Source organism: Phascolarctos cinereus, unplaced genomic scaffold (genome assembly GCF_003287225.1).
Source record: "Phascolarctos cinereus isolate Bilbo 61053 unplaced genomic scaffold, phaCin_HiC Scaffold_2;HRSCAF=192, whole genome shotgun sequence".
In the NCBI taxonomy this organism is placed as follows: Eukaryota; Metazoa; Chordata; class Mammalia; order Diprotodontia; family Phascolarctidae; genus Phascolarctos; species Phascolarctos cinereus.
Genome location: NW_027555625.1, coordinates 350,601,256 through 350,621,839, shown reverse-complemented (window position 1 = coordinate 350,621,839; position 20,584 = coordinate 350,601,256). Strand labels below are relative to the sequence as shown.

Genomic DNA, 20,584 nt, shown 5'->3' with positions numbered 1-20,584 from the left:
TTTTACAGATGAGAAAGCAGATCTCAAGAAGTTAAATGACTTGCCCAAGGTCTCACAAGAAGGAATTAACAAAGATGAGTCTTGCGTCCCGCTCCTCTGGTTTCAGAGACAGCACTCCTTCCAAAGACTCCCATGTTTTATGACAGATAGAAAGACTTCAGAGAAGCATGAGAAGACTTGTATAAACTGACACAGAGTGAAGGAAGCAGAACCAGAAAAACAATAAGATGATTGTAACAATGTAAGTGGAAAGAATAAGGAAACAAAATGGAAAGGTGTGTAATTATAGTGACCAAGAAAGTTGGCCCTTTCTTTTCAAAGGTGAAGTCTGTGGGTGTGAAATATTGTGAATATGGTCAGACTTATTTTTTTGTGTTGGCTTTCTTTACAAGGAATGATAGGAATGAGGAGGGGAGGAAGATATTTGGTAAAAGGGTGGTATAAATACAAAAGATATGAATAAAATAAAAATAAGATAAAATCATGTTTTAAAATTCAGTGTCATTCATTTAAGCTGTTTCAAGCAGCTCATCTTCTCTTCCTAGGAGCTCTTGAACATGTTCACCATGTCATGAAAAGGAACTCAAAATACAGAACGCTGGTTTTATTGGCGACAAGGTAGAAAAGGCTTCCTATATTTACAGAGAGTCTGGATAAGGCCAGGGCAGAAATGTTAACAAAAGCAGAAATTACAATATAGACAGAGAGCAGCGAGAGGAGCAGGAAATAGCTCTTCAAAATTTGATGCGTTTCCTTCTCCTGAGGGAAAAGGTGTTTTACTGTGAATGTGTCATCTACAAGGTTTGAGCTGTGTTACAAAGGGTGTAGTGTGTATGTGTGCATGGCCAGGGCAAGCCACCCTGTCAATGCCCCTAGGTCTGGGGATGGCTGGGCTGCTCTCAGACAAGTTCAACTTTGGCATTGGGGTAGACAGCTACAACATCATAGCCCTCTGGGGGCTTCACACGGGCCTTGGCATGGGTCTCACAATACAGACACTCCTCAATAAAGAAGTATCCTCTCTGCTTGAGGTTCAGGCCACAGTCACTGCACATGAAGCACTCAGGATGGTAGAGTTTGTCCCGTGCCTTCACAATTGTGCCCCTAGGGAGAGAGGGAAAGGCAAGAAGAGAAATCATGACAGATGTTTTGTAAAAAGATCACCACCTAGCACCAGCTTTCACCTGTTGGCCCTCCCCTGTTTTTTATTTTTACCTCTATTAAGTACATTAAGACTTCAACAATGAAAATGGAAAGAAAGATAACAGAACTCAAAACTGAATGCTTTAAAATTAGAATGACCAAACTTGTCCCTGAAGAGGGACGGGAAAATGCACCTCCTTCTTTTCTTTGTAGAGGTGGAGGACTATGGGTATGGAACACTGCATAGCCAATCAGATTTGTCTGACATGATGGCTAGTCTTGCCAAACTGCTATTTATTCCTCTTTTTAAAAATTCTTTGTTACAAGGGATGGTTTGTTGGGTAGGGGAGATAGAAATGGTTTTGCAAAGTAAGGTAACATTAAAAGACCATATGTCCTACCCCTAAATCTCCCGCAAAGTCAAAGCCTTTGGTGCCTGCATTACAAACCACTGCTCATGTGCCCAATGGTCACAAGCTAGCTGTGGCGTGAATCCTTTCATGGGAGTTCTTAGAATTAAAGAAACATAGATGTCCTTCATGGGAACAGCATCATTGCAAGGGAACCTGGCCTGCATTATCTCCCCCAGCCCCAGACACAGAGAGAGTAGAGGGAGGAAGGAAACTGCATGCATATACTCACACAATGCCATTCCCACATCTGGTGCACTCAGGGAGCAGCTGCAGGCTGCCCATGGGGCCACCTAGCTTGGAGACAGGAGACTTGAGGCTTCTGGGGCCACTTGCCCGATCTGGTTTCTCACCTGCCAAGGGAAGGCACACACGTTGGAAATGGACCAGGCTTGAACTCTGTCCTGACCATCAAGCTGGAGTTTAGGGAGCTGGGCACTTTGGGACAGCAGCCCAGAAGAGAGAGACAAACACAAATCCCATGTAGTCATTTGTACCACAGATGAGAACGCAGGAAAGATGGGGAACATGTGTGTGTCACTTGGGGACAGGTGTATGCCACAGGTCCAGATGGGTCCCATCTGCATCTGTAGGGGCTCAGAGCCACTGGACTCTGAAAAGTCACCAGCTTCTTTTTGAAAACCAAATTATAGCTCCTTTATGGCAAATTTGTGTCTCAGAGACATGAGGCTTTGGGATCCTTGGCTTGGTTTCTGGTACCACAGAGATAACCATGCCTGTGTTCAGGGACTTCACTGTCTGTTCCACCCATCATGTGACCCTGAGAGAGAACCGTACCCATAGGACCCCGTCTTGCTCTTATTCTTCTCAGCCCCCCACCCTTTCCAGCTCCCCATCCTGTCCCACACTCTATGAGAGTCCCAACAGATTCCTCCAACCAATGGACTATGTAATGATAGGAATGATGATTCACCCAGTCTGAGATCACTGTGTATTTTTTTTGCATATATTCTGTTCTCACTTATCTGTAAACAAATTGTGTCCCCCTAGAAGAAGGTAAGCTCCTTGAGGTCAGGTATTGGTTGTCTTACTTTCATCTTTTTATCTCCAACACCTAACCCACTATCTAGCGCACAGCAAGTATCTAATAAATGCTTGTTGCTTGACTGATTAACCTCCCAGTTCTATTCCTATGTGATGAAGAATGAATGAGAACCATTATAAAAAATTAGGGACACAGTGACCTGACCTCCTTGCCTACAGCAGTCAAGCCCTCTCCTCCATGCCCCTTTCTCATCCACATCCTTGGTCTCCCCTCCCCCCTTCTAAGTCATAAACCTGTACTCTAGTGTGAGGCCAGTACACTTGTGATAGACACTACATGTGGACATACCTTCACAAACATGTATATGCCCAGGCATTTTAAATGACACCCCTAAGCCTTGCCTTGCGCATACTATCATGCGTGTAAATGTCATATTTTTGCACATGGGCAAAAATATAGACACAAGATCATAGTTTTAGAACAGAAAGGGACCTTGGAGGTCATCCAGTCCAACAGTCTAATTTTGTAGATGAAGAAACTGAGGTCCTGAGAAGTTAGATGACTTCTCCAAAGTTACTCATAAACATCACAACTATTGGTTTAGGTTTATATCCCAAAGAGATCATAAAAATGGGAAGAGGACCCACATGTACAAAAATATTTACAGCAACTCTATGTGGTGGCAAAGAATTGCAAATTGAGGGGATGCCCATGAATGTAATGGAATACTATTGTGCTATAAGAAATGATGAGCAGGCAGATTTCAGAAAAACCTGGAAAGGCTTATATGAACTGATGCAGAGTGAAATGAGCAGAACCAGGAGAACATTGTACACAGTAACAGCCACATTGTATGATGAATGATTTTGATAGACTTGGCTCTTCTCTCAAGGATCTAAGACAACTCCACAAGACTCATGATGGAAAATGCTCTCCACATCCAGGGAAAGAACTATGGAGTCTGAATGCAGATGGAAACATACTATCTGCTCTCTTTTTCTTTTGTTGTTTTGTTTCTTCTTTCTCATGGTTCTTACAACATGATTAATGTGAAAAATATGCTGAATATGAATGTGTAAGTAGAGCCCGTATCAGATTGCACACCATCTTGGGGAGGGGGGAGAAGTGGGAGGGAGAGAAAATTTAAAACTCAAAATCTTATGGAAGTGAATGCTGAAAACTGAAAATAAATAAATTAATAATTTTAAAAAAGAGGAGGATTCAAACCCTCTAAAAAGGCATTGCTTTTTCCATTGGTTTTCTCCTGTTCCTTTCTAATTGCTAGTATCAGTTGTGATGCTGCCCACCCATTCTGGACTGAGACCTAGAAATGGGATAATTTTAAAATATATCCCAGAGTGGAGGGGCCTCCAGGATGTAGTTATGTGCATCTTTATCCCCACCCCTTACTTCTATTGGTAAACATGGACCCTCAGGTTCATCTTTTTGTGGGTAAAACAAACAAACAAAAAAACCCCATACTCTACTGCCACAAACTTTGGCTTTGGGAGGCAGGGATTTTAAGCTGATTAGTTTGGCTGATTTGGGCCAATAACCCAAGCCAAGGCATGTGGGAAGACAAAGACTGCCTGGATGACCTTTGGCTATTTCCAGGGAACATCTATCTATCCAACTCCTCTGCTTCCTGCCAACTCAGTGCTGGCACTGGCTGTGGGACTCTGTCATCCTTGGCAGAGATCTCAAGGTCTCAGAGACCGTACCTGGCAATCTGATGCTGCCTGACGCAGGAGAGAGGGAAGAAGAACTTTCAGATGCTACATTTAAGGCTGCGATAGCTTTTACTGAGGACATCAGAGCTGGGGCATAGGGGTCTCATTCCCTCACATATTCTGGCAAAGATGTAGAGACACAGAGTCATAAAGGTGATAATCTCAAAATCCTGGCATAAATATGGTAAATGTCCAGTTCTTGGGGTTGTGGTGGCAGAATTTACCAGGGCAAATGCCAGGTTAGGGCATGACCTTGCATAGACTCTCAAAATCACAAGAGTGAAGTCTAATTAGTTCTCAGCCCAGGTGCTTAGAATGTCCTGTACATATAGATTTCTAATCTGCCCTATAGGATATATAGTTTGGGATGTCCAAAAGGCAGTTTGTGATTCGACTGCCTTTAGAAAGATTAAGGCTGGATAAACAGATCTGAGGATCATCTGTATTAAGATGAAAATTTGAACCCATGGGAGCTGATGAGATCACCAAGTGAGAGAATATATAGAGAAAAGAAAACCCAGAACACAGCATTGAGGGACACTCACCATTTTCAAGCAAAAAAAAAAAAAAGACTGAAAAGGAGAAGTAAAACAGATAGAAAGAGCACCAAGTGAGAGCAGACTCATGAGAACTCAGAGAGGAGGTAGCATCCAGGAGATGGTCAATAGGGTTAAATGCTTTATAGAGAGGTTAAGGATGAGGGTTGAAAAGAGGACATTAGAGTTGTCAATTAAGAGATTACTGAGGAGCAGCTAGGTGGTGCAGTGGATACAGCACCAGCCCTGGAGTCAAGAGACCTGAGTTCAAATCCAGCCTCAGACACTTACTAGATCTTACTTAACTGACTGCCTCCAAAAATACCCAAAAACCAAAAACAAGAAGGAGAGAGAGAATAGGGTAAAACATATCCTTTGAAAAAAACCCCAGAGGGGTCTCATCTCAGCCCCAGAGCTCTTGATCACCCACACAGATAAGGTTAGCTCTCTCTGATGAAATAATCAGCCCAGTCAAGTACTACAAGTCCTAGTGTCTGACCTGCACTGTCTAGTCTTACAGTCAGTCTGTCCTGTCTCAGATGGATTACTGTTTAACTAAATCTGGGCCAGGAGTCTTGTCTATCCCCCCTCCCCTGAATGTGAGCTCTCTGAGGGCAGAGTCCAAGGCTGTGCCTCAGTCTCAAAAGGAGAATAATGTCTGGGTCAGGAATCCCTTGGGCAGTTCAAAATAATAGCCCAGGGTTGGCTTGGTGGTGAAGTGGATAGAGCTCCAGCCTTGGAGTCAGGAGGACCCGAGTTCAAATCCAGCCTCAGATACTTGACACTTACTAGCTGTATGACCCTGGGCAAGTCACTTAACCCCAATTGCCTCACTGGAAAAAAGAAAAAAAAAAGGAAGAGGAACCTTTTTACAATTCCTCTGTACCAGAAAGTCACTCACACCCTGTACTCCAAAAAACAAAACAAAACAAAACAAAAAAACAAACAAACCAATACCCCAAATGCTCACAGTCTCTCTCTTAAGTGCTCAGCATCTTTTAGTTTTTCTTAAACTCCCATCAGTGGCACACAGAGAGCCATTTTATCGGTGATGACACTGTGTGATATCGATTTCATATACAACCCTTTTAAAAAAAAAGTTTTGTGTATTGAAATGCTTACATTTGCTCATGATTGTTAGGTTCATGATTTAAAAAAACATTTTTACAGGCTTAAAAAAAGAGAAAAAAGAATGATAGGGTGTCACTTCAGACAGGTTACTTAATCTCTCTGGGCCTAAGAGTGAGGAAATGAGCTCAGAGGAGAACCCAAGGTTCCTGGCTCTCTGTCCAATGCTGACCGCATCAGATCGTGGAACTCCTAGCTCAGAAATGAGCAATCCACAAGTGTTAACTAGATGTCTACAGGGCAGCATTTTTTTTTGAAAGCTGTATTTTGAGCCCCACCCCTTCCAGCCCCTACCTTACTGCTAATGAGTGACTGTAGGCACTCAATTCATTTAGCCCACCCTTATGAGGACACTGAGACCCAGAGAGGTTATTAACTATACTAAGGTCACACAGCCAGTCAGTAAGGGGCAGAGACAGGTTCTGAAGGCAGGTCATCTGATTCCACAGTTTGGACTTTTCCTGTTATGTCATACTTTGTCCTAGGCAAACATAAGACTGGGTAGAGGGAAGGGTAGGGAAGGTGGGACATAGAGCAAGAAGGGAGGTATAAGTGGAGAACCCTGGGTACATGAAGACTTCTTACCATTCTCTCCAGCTTCTAGCATGCCCTGTAGGTATCTGAAGGACCCAGACTGCTTGGGCTCTGAGGCAGGTTCTCCATATTCCTGGAGCATCTTATACACATCAGATTCCATGTCAATGCCATTCCTGCTTCGTGGGAGGGATCTTGTAGAGTCGGCACTGCTGGGAGTGAAAGAGAGAAAAAGCACAGGTTCCATGTGGGAACTTTCTGGCTGCTACCTGCAATGGACCCTCATACTCTGGCAAGATGGCTCAGCCCAACTGGAGGAGCTGTCTGTGGTCTGATAGAGAGACCCAACTCCTCATGTGTTTGTATCAGAGCTCAGCCTGGTTTGGGCCAGATGGAGGAGTGGGGAGGTGGTTGGTGGTGGGGGCAGAGTGGCCTGCTCTGCTCTCTCTCCTAGAGAGACTGCTCTCCTTCTAGGCCCTAGTAATGCTTCGTCATACCTCTAGAGGGAAAGAGAGCCTTCCCTCTGCTATCCTGACTGGAAGGAATCCAAGCTGTTTAGAGATCAGGAGAAAGGATCGTTATCTATGAAGGGTTATGGATTTGGAGCTGGACAGGAAGGTAGGGGTTATAGAATCTCACTCCCTTATTTTAAAGATGAAGATACTAAGGCTAGTCAGATAAAAAGTGCTGAAGTTCCGAGATCTGAGCTCGGGTTCTCTGCCTCCACGTTTAACATTCTTTCCAGCGTATCATGATACTGAAATGGGAGTGTCCTGGCTACGTGCTGTTTAGGAGAGAGACCTCCCAATGTGCACTTCTGGCCCTTCCCTCCCTCACTGGGGACCCGGAGGAGATCAGGGCTCCCCCTTAGGTGATACAGTCATCAACTTCATGGAGTTCCTTCCTTTCCCATGTCTGTGTGTCTTCCATCCTATTCAAATCCTACATGAAATCATGGCTAAGAGCTCCCCATGGTTTAAGGAGTGGAGAGCCAGGATCTTTACGAGTTTCACAAAATCCCTCGGGCATCCTGGGGGAGAAGCCAAAGTAAAGCAGAATGATTTAAGTGCAGTATTTGCAAGCCTATCCTATGACTGAGGCACTGTGGCACAGTGTAAAGTGCACTTGCTTGGGAGTCAGAGAATCTGCGTTCCATCTCCCAGTGTAACCTTGAGCAAAGCACTTCAGGTCTGTTTCCTCTTCTGGAAAATGAGGCGATTAGAGCAGATGGCCTCTAAGACCCTTTGTAGCCCTAAATCAATCACTTACTACCTTTGTGACCTTGATCAAGTTACTGCACCTCTGGGCCTCAGTTTCTTCAACTGTAAAATGGGAGTGGCGGGGGGAAGTTGGACTAATGCAGTATTGTCAGACTCTTATAGTAATGGAACAGCCACATATTGACTTAGAAAATCAGAAATTAACACTTTCTATATTGTATTGTAATTTTATTTATTTTGTTAAACAGTTCCCAATTACATTTTAATGTGGTCCAGCCAGAGGAGTTTTGAAGGCCTTAACAACTCTGGATTAGAAAAACTCAAAGGTCCCTTCTAGCCCTAAATCTATTTTGCAAGCTGGCAAATTATCTAAATTTTTTAATAGATTCAGCAGGGTGGCTCTCAGAGATTCAACACTATGACCCAGTGCTGCTGAGAAGGAGGCCTCATTGAGTCATAGAGTTGGAACTGACCTCAGAGGTCATCTTTTTATTTTTCAGATGAGGAAACTGAGGTCGAGGAGATTGGGGAGGAAAAGGATATTCTAACTATAGTTTTTAAAGTTTTTGATAGTGCAAGTCTTGGGACAAAAAAAAAAGCTAATAAAAATTAGTTCTGACTGGTAGTGAGGAAACACTGTCTTGTTTGAAGTGGAAGGGCTGGGTGCCTAGCAGAGGGTAGGGTCACAACCCCAAGTCCTGGGTGGAAACCCAGACCCAAAACTACCCATGTCTCTGGTTATCTTTAGGTCCCCCAGAAACTCCGACCCAGTGCACACCTGCCCCGTGTACCTGTAGCAGAAGAAAGTGGATGACTGGAGCTGTGCTTTCAGCGTCACCAACAAAATCTGAGCAATTGCTTGGGACTACCCTTGATGCCTCTTGTCCAAAGAGAGATCTGCTTCTGCCATGCCCAGAGGAAGTTGGAAAGGGTTGCTTTTGTTGCCAACCTGTGGTCAGGAATTGGAGGGGGGTCCAAAAAGCCCCACCTATCCTGTTTTTATGGCTAAATTAGCATTTAGATTAAATGAACCCTTCCTCGAAGAAGTGGGGGATGATAAATGCAGAACATTGCATACACTGTCCAATTAGTTTTATGTGTTGGGTATTTTTGCTGAACCACCTTTTTTTTTTCTTCTTTCCTTTTTATTTTTGTTATAGGAGTGGTTCTCTGGGTAGGGGAATAGGGAAGGAATTATTTAGAAATGAAAGTGATGCAAAAATAAAAGATATCAGTACAATTTTTTTTAATAAAGAAAACAATGTGTCTAAGAGCTGATGAGAGATGAAATAGCGCCTGGCAAGACCTTGCCTTAGACCCAGACCTCTATCCTAGACCTCACAGGACAGCTGGAATCCTGGGCAGAAAAAAATGAACAATGAGGAGACCAGTTAAAAATCAAGTCTGGAAAAAGGGAGATAAGTCCCAGGAGGGGCTAAAGAACATGGAATTCTAGAAAACATAATCAGAGCTGGAGAGAGAGGCAGATGATTGTGTCTTTGATGGCTAAGTCTGTTGGTTGATTTATTGAACATTTAGCACCTGTTTCTTTCTGTCTGAAAATCAAAATGCAGCAAGTTTTTGCTTTTCTGCTCCACTGGAGGTTTCTCTCCTCCCTGAGCTTGGCCTAGGATGTATATTTTATTGTTTGACAGGCAGCATGGTGTAGTAGATAGAGAACAGTTTCAGAACCAGGAAGTCCTGAGTTCAAGTCCCATCTTTAACACATACTGGCTGTGTGGCCTTGGGCAAGTCATTTCATCTGTCAGTAACCTAGACTGTTGAACTGTGGAAGACTATAAATTGCAGGGAAAGTGCTGACTTGCTTTGGTGGAGGGAGTTCTTCACTAGGAGCCAATAGTCAAGCCAATGAAGTCACAGGTCTGATCCCTATTCCTCCTTTCTAGGAGAAAGGTCCCAAAGGACAAATGCTCATTTATGGACTCTCAAGGTACCATGAAAAATGGGTCCACTCATAGCTATGCCCCACTAATTTGTTGTTGTTGTTAACTGGATGTTTAGCATCTATTTCTTCTAGCCCCAACCTGCTTCTCAATGTCTGCCTGACTGGGATGGGGGCACCAGCTTCTGTATTATATCTGAGATAACAGGCTTCTCAGAGGAGAAAGTGTCTAGGGCTGCCCCTTCTCAGGAGGGTGTCCTTTCCTTGCTTCTGAATGACCAAAGGGATTCACTTGAGACTAAAGCTCTACAATTGAAGAGGTAGAGTCAATAAAAGCTAGGGTAGGATAATAGAAGCCCCAGGAAGGCACAAAAGTAGGGCTAGAACTGTGGAGTTTTGAAGGAGAAATGAGAAGCAGCCCAAAAAAAAATCATTCCTACAGGCCCAATTTGGGTTTGGGCAGGGGTGGGGAACCTGTGGCCCTCTAGGTCCTCAAGTGCTGCCCTTTGACTGAATCCAAACTTCGCAGAACAAATCCCCTTAATAAAAGGATTTGTTCTACAAAACTTTGACTCAGTGAAAAGGCTGCACCCAAAGACCTAGAAGGCCTCAAGGCCCCAGGTTCCCCACCCCTAGCTCAGAGGATAGAGTAGGGAGGAGCTGAGACTAGGACTATATTCCTGGAGAAGGGGAAACTTATCTTGGAGAGCATCTACCCCAAAGGGTAGAAGTACTCATGGCGGACCCTGAGACATTATGGCATGTCGGCACCAGCACTTTTTAGGGAAGTGTTAGGGGAGTAGCAAGGGTCAGCAGTACCACTTACCTGTGGGGTGGAGACACATGGAGATTGCTCATCTGTGCCTGCAAACTGGCCTCACTGTTGTGGGGATAGAGGCGGGAGGGCGTCCCATATTGGAGGCCCAAGCTAGTCTTGCTGTCAGCCAGGCTCCCTCCTGAGGCTGAAGACCTTCTACTGTGAGTGAATCCATTGTCCTACAGGTAAGAAAATGTTGTGAGGCTGAGGACGCTCAGGAGAGTGGGGGTAAACTGAGGCAACAGCAAAGCACACATCTACTCTAACACAGACACCTGAAAGAGACTGCTGCTTTTGCCGGCATCTACTTGGCCACTGGTTTTTTGGGTCACTGTTTTCTGTCCAATTCGATTTTGACAAGTGGTTATTAAGCATTTGCTAGAAGCCAGGCACTGGATGAGAAACACAAAAATGTGAAACAGTCCCTGCCCTCAACAAATACACATTCTGCTGGGGATAACAATATCATCAGAATATGTTTCTGGGACTAAAGGGGCTTCACAGAAGCATTTGATGAACCTAATTAGGTTGCTGGAGTGGTAGACACTTTCATGACTAAGACCCTTTATTCCTCTTTCATGTACTTGTTCACCTAGCACTGCGGAGTAATTACTGCAACTAGGCCCTTTAAAAGGCCTAAGGTATGATACCATTTGTACCTCAATTGTGACCGAAGGTGTGTTGTGCCTTCTTGCTTCGGAGGCAGTGAGGTGTTGGTAAATGTTTTACAAATTGCTCCAGGCAGGGGGAGAAGGTAAGCAGGACCTATTTTTAAGTTTAATCTGTTTTCTCCATCACTTTCTTAAGTCTAGACAATCCAAAATAATAAATCAAGCCCCACTGATTTCCAAGGTGTGAACACTCACACTGAAAATTTAACATTTGTTTAGAGCTGTTAGAGCTAGCTTAGACACACTAGGCAGTGGGCAGCTCTGCCATTCACAAAGTGTTTTCTCAGGGCAGAGATTATCCAATACTGATGGAATATAGTGAGACATAAGCACTTTCTCTGTACTGGGGATAATAAATACAAAATCGAGAGAATCTTTGCCTCCAAAGAGCTCACATTCTAATAGAGGGACACAGCATACATAGGGGAGTGGAAGCCAGAGAAAGAAGTCTTAGTGTACTGAGCCCCGGGGATTGTGGGTAGAGCCATTAGACCAAATGCCCCTTTTGGCTGTAGTGGTAGTTCTGATTTAATTATCACTCCTAGAACGGGGGCAAGCACAAGACACACGTGGGTTTGTATCCATGTGTGAGTCTATGCTCATGCTTATGTGTGCATGTGCGTGTGTGTGTGTGTGTGTGTGTGTGCATGTGTGTCCTACTGGATGAAATTAGAAGCATGGTTTGGGAATCATTGTACCTATTTTAAAGAGGAAACTGAGGCTAAGGAGGGGGAAGGGACTTACCTAGAGGCAATCTGTGGCAGAATCAGGACTAGTGTTAGCAATCCCTGAACCTTATCTGTGTTTGTCTGTGCTCTTTCCATTGGCAGTGGCCCCAGAGCAGCTGATGACCCTGTCTCCACTCTCTGAGAGCTCCCTTATAAAATTTAAAACAAGGGCATCCAAATGTGAAGCAAATTGGAAGAGGGAAGAACAGAAATGCCTAGGCTTTGCATGTGAATTAGCACCAAAGAGGTTGAACAGTTGTGTCTGACTCTTCATGACCCTAGGAACCATAGTGTCCATGGAGATTTTCTTGGTAAAGATACTGAAGTGGTTTGCTATTTGCTTCTCCAGCGGATTAAGGCAAACAGAGGTTAAGTGACTTGGCCAGGGTCACACAGCTAATAAGTGTCTAAGGCAGGATTTGAACTCAGGTCTTCCTGACTCCAGGCTCAGAGCTCTATTCATCAAATCCTCTAGCTGCCTTGAATTAACCCTACACTCCTCTAGAATCTCAGCTCCAACTCCTATGGGAGCCTAAGCCTCTAATTAATATTGATGTAATTTGTGAGCAGTCTTATTTCTTCCACTGGCTGGAGGACCAGCGTGAACCATACTTCCCTATAAGGGAACTGGGTTGGGACTCAAGTTCTGAGTCATGACATTGGACAAGTCCTCTTCATTCTTTGGGCCCTAGCTTCTCTATCTATAAAATGAAGGTCTTAGACCAGACAGTCTCTTCCATCATCAAGATTCTATGTTAAGCTTTTAGAGGGGACAAGAGGCTTGAGGTCCAGATTCCTCTGGGCCTGGGGAGGGTGGGAGGGTAGAAGTAAGAACTCAAGGCACTGTTTTGAGGATCACTCAACCTCTGCTGTTTCAGGAAGGGATAAGGCCTTCCTCCCCACCTTCCAAAGCCCTGAGTCACCAAATCCCTGTTTCCTGGATGAGGGGCACCCCAGAATTGGAAACTGGGAAGCTTTTGAAATTGGTTTGAGCCTTGAGGTTGGGGTTAGAGCAGGATTACAATGACTGGGAGGGTTACAGACAATTCAGCTGCAGCAGCTGAGAAAACAAAGCCAGCCTGGGCATGACAGCCACCTGCTCGGCCCTTTGCGATTATACTCAGTTCTGCTGTTATCCTTTATCCCCACCCATCCAGAGACTCCTGAGCACCAAGCCTGACGCCAGTGCCCTAGTGGGTTGATTAAGGGGGGAGGGGAGAGACTGGGAAGGGTGAGAGAGTACATGTGAGTACTGAGGGCTTACAGGGTAGGTGGGAGGAGAGTAGCCTATAGAAATCAAGAGGATATCTTTACATGTAACTGGAAAAAATAAAATACTATTAAGTGGGGGAAAAAAAGAAATCAAGAGGATAAAAGATTGAAGAAAAATGCCCCCAAAGAAAGCACACACTCGCTGAAATACACACACACACACACACACACACACACACACACACACACCCCACTCAAAGGTGTACATATAGATATATATACCACTCCCCACCCCACAAACACACAAAATTGTCTTGGAGATCATCCAGGTTACTGCAGTGTCCAAAAGAGAAGTTAGGATGGCAAAGGCTAACAAACACCAGGGGTTTTCCAGCTACTCGCAGCTGGCTCGCCACACACCAAATCTGCCTAAACCCTTCCTGTGGTGGGTCTGCATTTGTTTGAATGAATTACTTAAAAACAGCATTACAGGCCAGGCCAGGCTTCTTCCAGCCAACAAGAGAGCTTCTTCTGGCCAGCTGGGCCCTTGTGTACACAAGATACTTCAGTCCAGGTGCCCATGGAATACCTCTTAGGGCCTGTCTGACCGTCTGGAATGGGATTGTCTGAAGAACACTGACAAGCTGGGGACCGGGTCTCACACAAGACACTGTGGCTAATCTGCAAAGCAGATGATGATGATAGATATCTGATACATTCCCCTTATGAGCAAGGGATCTCTCTGCCCCTCTTTCTCTCTTATCCTTTATATTTTGGTATACATTTTCTTCTTATCTCTCTGCTTCCTGAAATATTTCTTTTAAATTATGGTTAAGATGGCCATGTTAAAGGTTGCAGAGGAGTCTGGCTCTCCCAGGTACACAAGTGTACCTGATGGAATGGTGTTCAAGAAATGCAAAGAGAAAATATAGTAAGCACCTTCCTCTAACCTACAACTGGGCAAAGAGACAGCCAGAAGCCTGCAGGCATGGGGACAGAGCATGTGCCAGTGGTCAAGCACAAAAGAGAGAAAGAACATGGTGAATAAAATGGGCAGGCAACTAGAAAACCAACAAATCAAAAACTCTGAACTAAACATTAAAATAGAAATTCTGAAAAATCAAAGGAGAGATTAATAAAAATGAAAGCAAAAAACTCATTTTATGAACAAATAAAACTCAGAACTGTTTCTTTTTTTAACTAATAAAAATATATTAGCTAACCTACTTTAAAAAGAGGCAAGGAAAGCAAATTGACAACTTAAAAATGAAACAAAGAAGTCACAACTAATGAAGAAGAAATAAAGGAAATTATTAAAAACCATTTGGTGAAAGGATGGAGCCAAGATGGTAGAGTGAAGGGTCTCCCAAATTTCCCTGCAGAGAACATTAAAGTAATGCCTCAAAATGAATTCGAAGTGGCACAACCAACAAAAAGAACAGGGTGGAACAATTTTCTAGTCCAAGACAACTTAGAGTTTTGTCAGGAAAGGTGCGTCTCACTGGAGTGAGAGTGGATCACAATCTAGCATAAGCCACGCCAGTGCAGGCTGTGTTAGCCAAGCAAGCAGCAGGCCTTGGGGGTGATTGAATTTGAAGCTTCTGGAGTTCTCAGCCCATGGACAGTGAGCGGGTCTGACAACTGGTCAGAAGGAGATTATGGGGGACCCTTTGCTGGCACCCCGAGCAGACCTCTGTTGCATTGCCCATACAGAGTTCCAAGTCTCAGTCCCAGGGTAAGTAGGAACACTATCAGGAGCAGGGACCCTGGACACAGTTCTAGGGTGGAAGAGAGTGCTTGTGGCTGCTCACAGACCAGAGCACAGGACAGGAGATCAGTGACCACATCTTTCTTTAGATTATACCACCTTGGAAGAACTGAAGATGTACAGATCCACCAGAACTAGCTCTGAATACAACGGTACAAAAACCTGAAGTTTGGGACAGTGCCCTCTCCACTCTGGGAGCAGGGTCCAACTTTAACATAAAGTTAAAAGTCGAGAAATAGGCTAGAAAAGTGATTAAACAACAAAAAAAGAACCTGACCATAGAAAGTTACTATGGTGACAAGGAAGATCAAATGTAAAGACAGCTACACACAAAGCCTCGAAGAAAAATATGGATTGTTCTCAGGACCCAAAAGAATTCCTCGAAGAGCTCAAAACACATTTTAAAAAATCAAATAAAAGAGATACAGAAAAAAGTGGGGGAAAAAATGAGAGTTATGCGAGAAAACCATGAAAAAAAGAGTCAACAGCTTGGTAAAGGAGGCACCAAAAAATACTGAAGAAAACAAACCCTTAAAAAAACAGAATAGACCAAATGGTAAAAGATACACAAAAATACACTGATGAGAAGAACTTCTTAAAAAATCAAAATTGGCCAAAGAGAAAAAGACATACAAAAATTCACTGAAGAGAAGAACTTAAAAAGTGGAGTTGGCCAAATGGAAAAGGATGTACAAAAGCTCACTGAAGAAAATAATTTCTTATTGGGTAAGAATTGGGCAAGTGGAAGCTAATCACTCCATAAGACATCAAGAAACAATAAAACAAAATCAAAAGAACAAAAAAAACCAGAAGAAAATGGGAAATATCTCATTTGGGAAAAACAAACTGACCTACAAAATAGGTTGAGGAGAGATAATTTAAGAATTATTGGACTAACTGAAAGCCATGATCAAAAAAAGAACCTAGACATCATATTTCAAGAAATTGTAAAGGAAAACTGTACTGATATTTTAGAACCAGACAGTAAAATGAAAATTAAAAGAATCCACTGCTTGCCTCCTGAAAGAGATCCCCAAATGAAAACTCCCAGGAACATTATATCCAAATTACAGAGTTCTCAGGACAAGGAGAAAATATTGCAAGTAGCCAGAAAGAACAAATTAAAATATCATGGATCCATAGTCAGGATAACACAAGATTTAGCACTCTATATGTGAAAGGATTAGAGAGCTTGGCATATGATATTCCAAAGGGCAAAGGAGCTAGAATTACAACCAAGAATCACCTACCTAGTAAAACAGAATACTGTCCTTCAGGAGGAAAAATGGATATTTAATGAAATAGAGGACTTTCAAACATTCTTAATTTCTGACCAGAGCTGAAAAGAAAAGTTGACTTTCAAATGCAAGACTCAAGAGAAGCATAAAAAGGTAAACAGGAAAGAAAAATCGTGATTCAATATTATTATTAGGGTAGTTAGGAGTCTATGCAGACACCACCATCCATCTTCCCCTCCACTATAAAAGCTCTTTTGTGCCTCTTTTATATGAAACAATTTACCCCATTCTACCTCTCCCCACTTCTCCCAGTGCATCCTTCTTTCTCACTTCTTAATTTTATTTTTTTTAGACATCATCCTATTATTGTTAACTCACACCTGTGACCTCTGTCTATGTAGAGTCCTTCTAACTGCCTTAATAATGATAGTTTTTAGGATTTAAAAGTATCATCTTCTCATGTAGGAATGTAAATAGCTTAATCTTATTGAATCCCTTATGCTATTAAGATATGCCAAATCCCGGTCTCACTAGGCTAAAGTGAAGATAACGGCATTTGCTCCTACCTACCTCATTTGGTTGCTGTGTGAGTGAATTGAAAAAATAAGTACACACACACACACACACATATATACCTTCACATTTATACATTTTATATAGTAGCAATAAAATTGTAAAGGAAAACAACTTTGAGGAACTGTGACAAATTCAGTGATCTACCATGACTCCAGAGGATCCATGAGGAAGCATGCCACCCATTTCCTGACAGATGAGTGATGGACTCCAGGTGCCAAATGATACATATATCTTTGGACATGGCAGATGGAGTAATTTGTTTTACTTTACTGTGCTAATATGTTAGAAGAACAGTGTTTTCCTTTTTTAAAAAAATGCATAGTTTGTTTGGGGGAAGAGGGAAGTAAGAAATAATTTTTAAAAAAGAAAAAGAAAGAAAGAAAGGAAATGAAAGCGGGTCATTGAAACATTGTTTTAAATGCACAGAAGAGAAAAGAAGGAAGTTGAGAAAGGTAGAGAAGCAAGACAGTTTTGAAAACATGCCAGTTATATTCCTTTTTTGAAAAAAGAAAAGCAAGCTGTACTTAAATAGATTTGTGAATTCCACAAAAATCTTCTTCTGTTTTCTTTAAGATGGAAATGTTCTCTCTCTCTCTCTTTCTCTCTCTCTCTCTCTCTCCCTCTCTCTCTCTCTCTCAGTGTGTTGGTTAAATTCTATGTTCACACGGGTTCTATGTCTAAGTCCTACCATGAATCCTCCTAAAAGAGTATGTTCCCAATGTATTGGAAGCTTTCCTTTAGATTTTTTTTTTAACACTTTATGAGTATCACTGCAACACTTGTCCATGCACTCCCTACTTGATTGACATTTTTCTGTCATGCAATTTCCTTGATGATAAAAATTGACTTTTTTAAAAAAAAGGCAGTCAGGGTTAAGTGACTTGCCCAGGCTCACACAGCTACTACTAAGTGTCAGAGGTCACATTTGAACTCAACTCTGCCTGACTCCAGGGCCAATGCTCTATTTATTTATTTACTTTTTAGGAAATTGGGGTTAAGAGGATATAGTTATGATAGAGTAGCAATATAATCACAATGGAAAGAATAGATGACTGGGATGCAGTAGACCTTGGTTCAAATCCCACCTCTGACTCTTATTAATTTTATGCCTGGGGTCAAATCATTCCATGCCTCTGAGTCTGTCTCCTTATCTGTATATAGAGATAGTACTTCACAGGGTTGTTATAAAGATATATTTAGAAAGGTTTTGAATTTGACTGTGATAATAGACTATGCCTGCTGTTTAAGAACCAACCTTTTAGGTCCTGGCTCTTCACTAATAGGTGGGCCACTGATCAATTCTTTGACCATTTTCCAACTCAGAAAACAAGGAAAAATTGAAACTGGTTCTTAGTTCTGGGTGGCCCCATTTACATCCACAATGAAAGTGTAGACAGGCAGAAAAGGGGACAAATGATGCTAAAAACCCCATAACTTTTAGGCTGTCTATAACCATCAATTGTTCGTATTTTAAATGCAATATCTTTGTCCAATGAGCTGATACACTACTGGGGGAACTGAACCACACCCAGATAGACGTGCCGTAAATGGAACCAGAAGGTATAAGAAAATCATGGCTAGATGGTAGGCAAGCTCATAGGTTCTTTTTGGAAAGGCAAATAAAGGAATTGGTTTCTTCAATGAGAAGAAACTGATCATTTTTCCATGCCATGATGAACACAAGCAAAAAGAGCGTCATGAACAATTTGGGTACAAAATGAGCAAATGTCATCAGAAATGATCAGAGTGTTGATTTGTTTTCTTTAACTGTACTTTATTACAACAGAAGATTCTATTTAGGAAAGGGGAAGGTACTATGAAATGACTGATGTAAAAAACAACCTATCAAAAATATTTTAAAAAACCCAAAAAGCCCAGCAAATGAAAGCAATAGCATCTTATTTGAGATCAGTTGAAGAGTATAAAAAAGTAGAGAAATTCTACCAGTATTTCTTGCAGAGTGGGAAGTAGAGAGTAATTCAATGGCAACTTGGCAAGGCAATTCAAACCAAGTCAACATGAAAAGGTGAGTTCAGGGGAGGAGATACTTAATAAAAATATTGATCTTAGATAATTATAATCTAGACCTGGTTGGGGCTTCAGAGACAGTCTGTCAATAACATATATTATATACGCACTATGTTCCAGGCATTGTGCTAAGTGCAGGGAATACAAATATAGAAAAGAAAATGATCTTTGCAGTCAAGGAGGTTTAATCTAGTGGAAGAAGATGGGAGGAAAGTAGGGGGTGGCTAGGGGTATGATGGAAAAACCCAAAGGATCATAGGCAGGTGAAAAATGAAGAGATGGCCAGCCTGGGACCCCATCTTTAAATGGAGCTTCTTGGAGGATCTTCCATCCTCCAATCAGAGTAAAGGGCAGAGGGTACTGATGAGGTGTGAATTCCAGGGCAAAAGTGAACTTGCAGGATTAAGAGGTTCCTGGGTCATGATGAAAAAGTCCAGAAGAATGAAGCTAGGTGGGAAATGACCTCTTGTTCAACCCATTCATTTTTCAGATGAGGAAACATAAACATCAGAACTGAGACTTGAATCCAGGTCATCTGACTCTAGAACTAATGGTTTTTCCATGGTCCCATAATGTCTTTCTGCAATGAATTGAATCAAAGGTGATGCTGGCTCTGCCAGCAACCCACTGTGTGACCTTGGGCTAATCATATCCCTTCTCTAGATCTCAGTTTTCTTCTCTATAAATGGAAAATAATTTGTTTATCAGCAAGAGATACCATTTTCCCTTCTAGTTATAAAACCCTGTGTTTGGCAGAGACTGGGAAATAAAGATGAGTAACTGTTAGTCCCTGCCCTGAGGAGCTCAGTCTCTTAGCAGGGTTTGGAACAAGCATAAATACATAGGATAATCTCTCCCTACTAGACTATTGTGAAAGTAAATGAGATAATGGATGGGAAGTCTTTAAACAACAGGTAGACTTGAGAAGTTAGTGGAAGAATGTGAGATCATTGTCATGGTCATCCCCCACTGCCATCTTGGGCCCCATTCTGGATGAGATCATTCATTCAAGTGCAACATGCTAATATACTGCTACTGTACCTATCGTCTCTGTGGGAGAGGCTATTGATGCTGGTGTTACACAAGGAATATTTATTATATAACTCTGGGCAGAGGAGCATGCTAGGCTCCGGAAGAGAAAACACATAGTCCTTACTCTTGTTGCATTCCCAATTATTCAGAAGCACTCTGCTCTGGACCAGTCAGGGGGTATTGTCTCTGCTGCTAGAAGCCTGGGAGCCCAAGACTGACTTGAATAATACTTTCTCAACCCAACTCAGCCAGGTTTGTAGTATCTTCATTCCTGTTTTGTGCCCCTGCTGATACTTAAGAGTCAGACAGAGGCAGCTGCTCATTCAATGACTGCATGATTGCGTGAGGAAGAATTCAACACCATGACATTCTTGTTAAATAGAGAGAAAACTTTTGTTATTTTTTGATGTATGATGCTGCCAGGATGTGCTTTGTAGCCAAAAAGGGAGTGTTCTCTTATACACACACACACACACACACACACACACACACACACACACACACACACACATGAATAATAGCTGAAATTTATACAATGCCTACAGGCTACAAACACATATGATCTCCTTTGGATCTCATGACAGCCCTATGAAGTCATCTGACAAGGTATTATTATCCCCACTTTATGGATGAGGGCTCTCAGGTTCTAAACTCTAAGTTTACAGCATACAACTAGTACGCGTCAGAACCAAGACATAAACCCAAGTCTGGTGCTCTTTCTGCTGCTGCACTGTATATGTTTCCATACACTCACATACACATGTATAGCTCCACCCCTCACACCAAGATTAAGCCAAATGCTACCTCCATGGAGAGACCTTTTTAAGGCCCCACTTCTGTTACTTAGGGAAAGGGGGAGATTAACCATGTGGTTTAAGACATGGACTTGAACTCCTCCTTACTC

At 42.5% G+C, this 20,584-nt stretch overlaps 1 protein-coding gene across 2 annotated transcripts in view; it reads right to left on the bottom strand.

Moving 5' to 3' along the window:
• Window positions 1-589: 589 nt before the first annotated feature.
• The window catches only part of PDLIM4 (PDZ and LIM domain 4), a 103,648-nt gene continuing 83,653 nt past the window's right edge, over window positions 590-20,584 (bottom strand). Inside the window, exons 4-7 of one of the 2 annotated variants that reach the window (XM_020991146.2) lie at window positions 10,437-10,606; window positions 6,539-6,696; window positions 1,786-1,906; window positions 590-1,104 (exon numbers count right to left, since the gene is read on the bottom strand). In XM_020991146.2, the coding sequence (XP_020846805.1) occupies window positions 900-1,104; window positions 1,786-1,906; window positions 6,539-6,696; window positions 10,437-10,606 (654 nt within the window). In that variant the 3' untranslated portion in view covers window positions 590-899. Of the gene's footprint in view, window positions 1,105-1,785; window positions 1,907-6,538; window positions 6,700-10,436; window positions 10,607-20,584 lie in introns of both variants that reach the window. The other variant, XM_020991145.2, reaches the window with a different exon arrangement.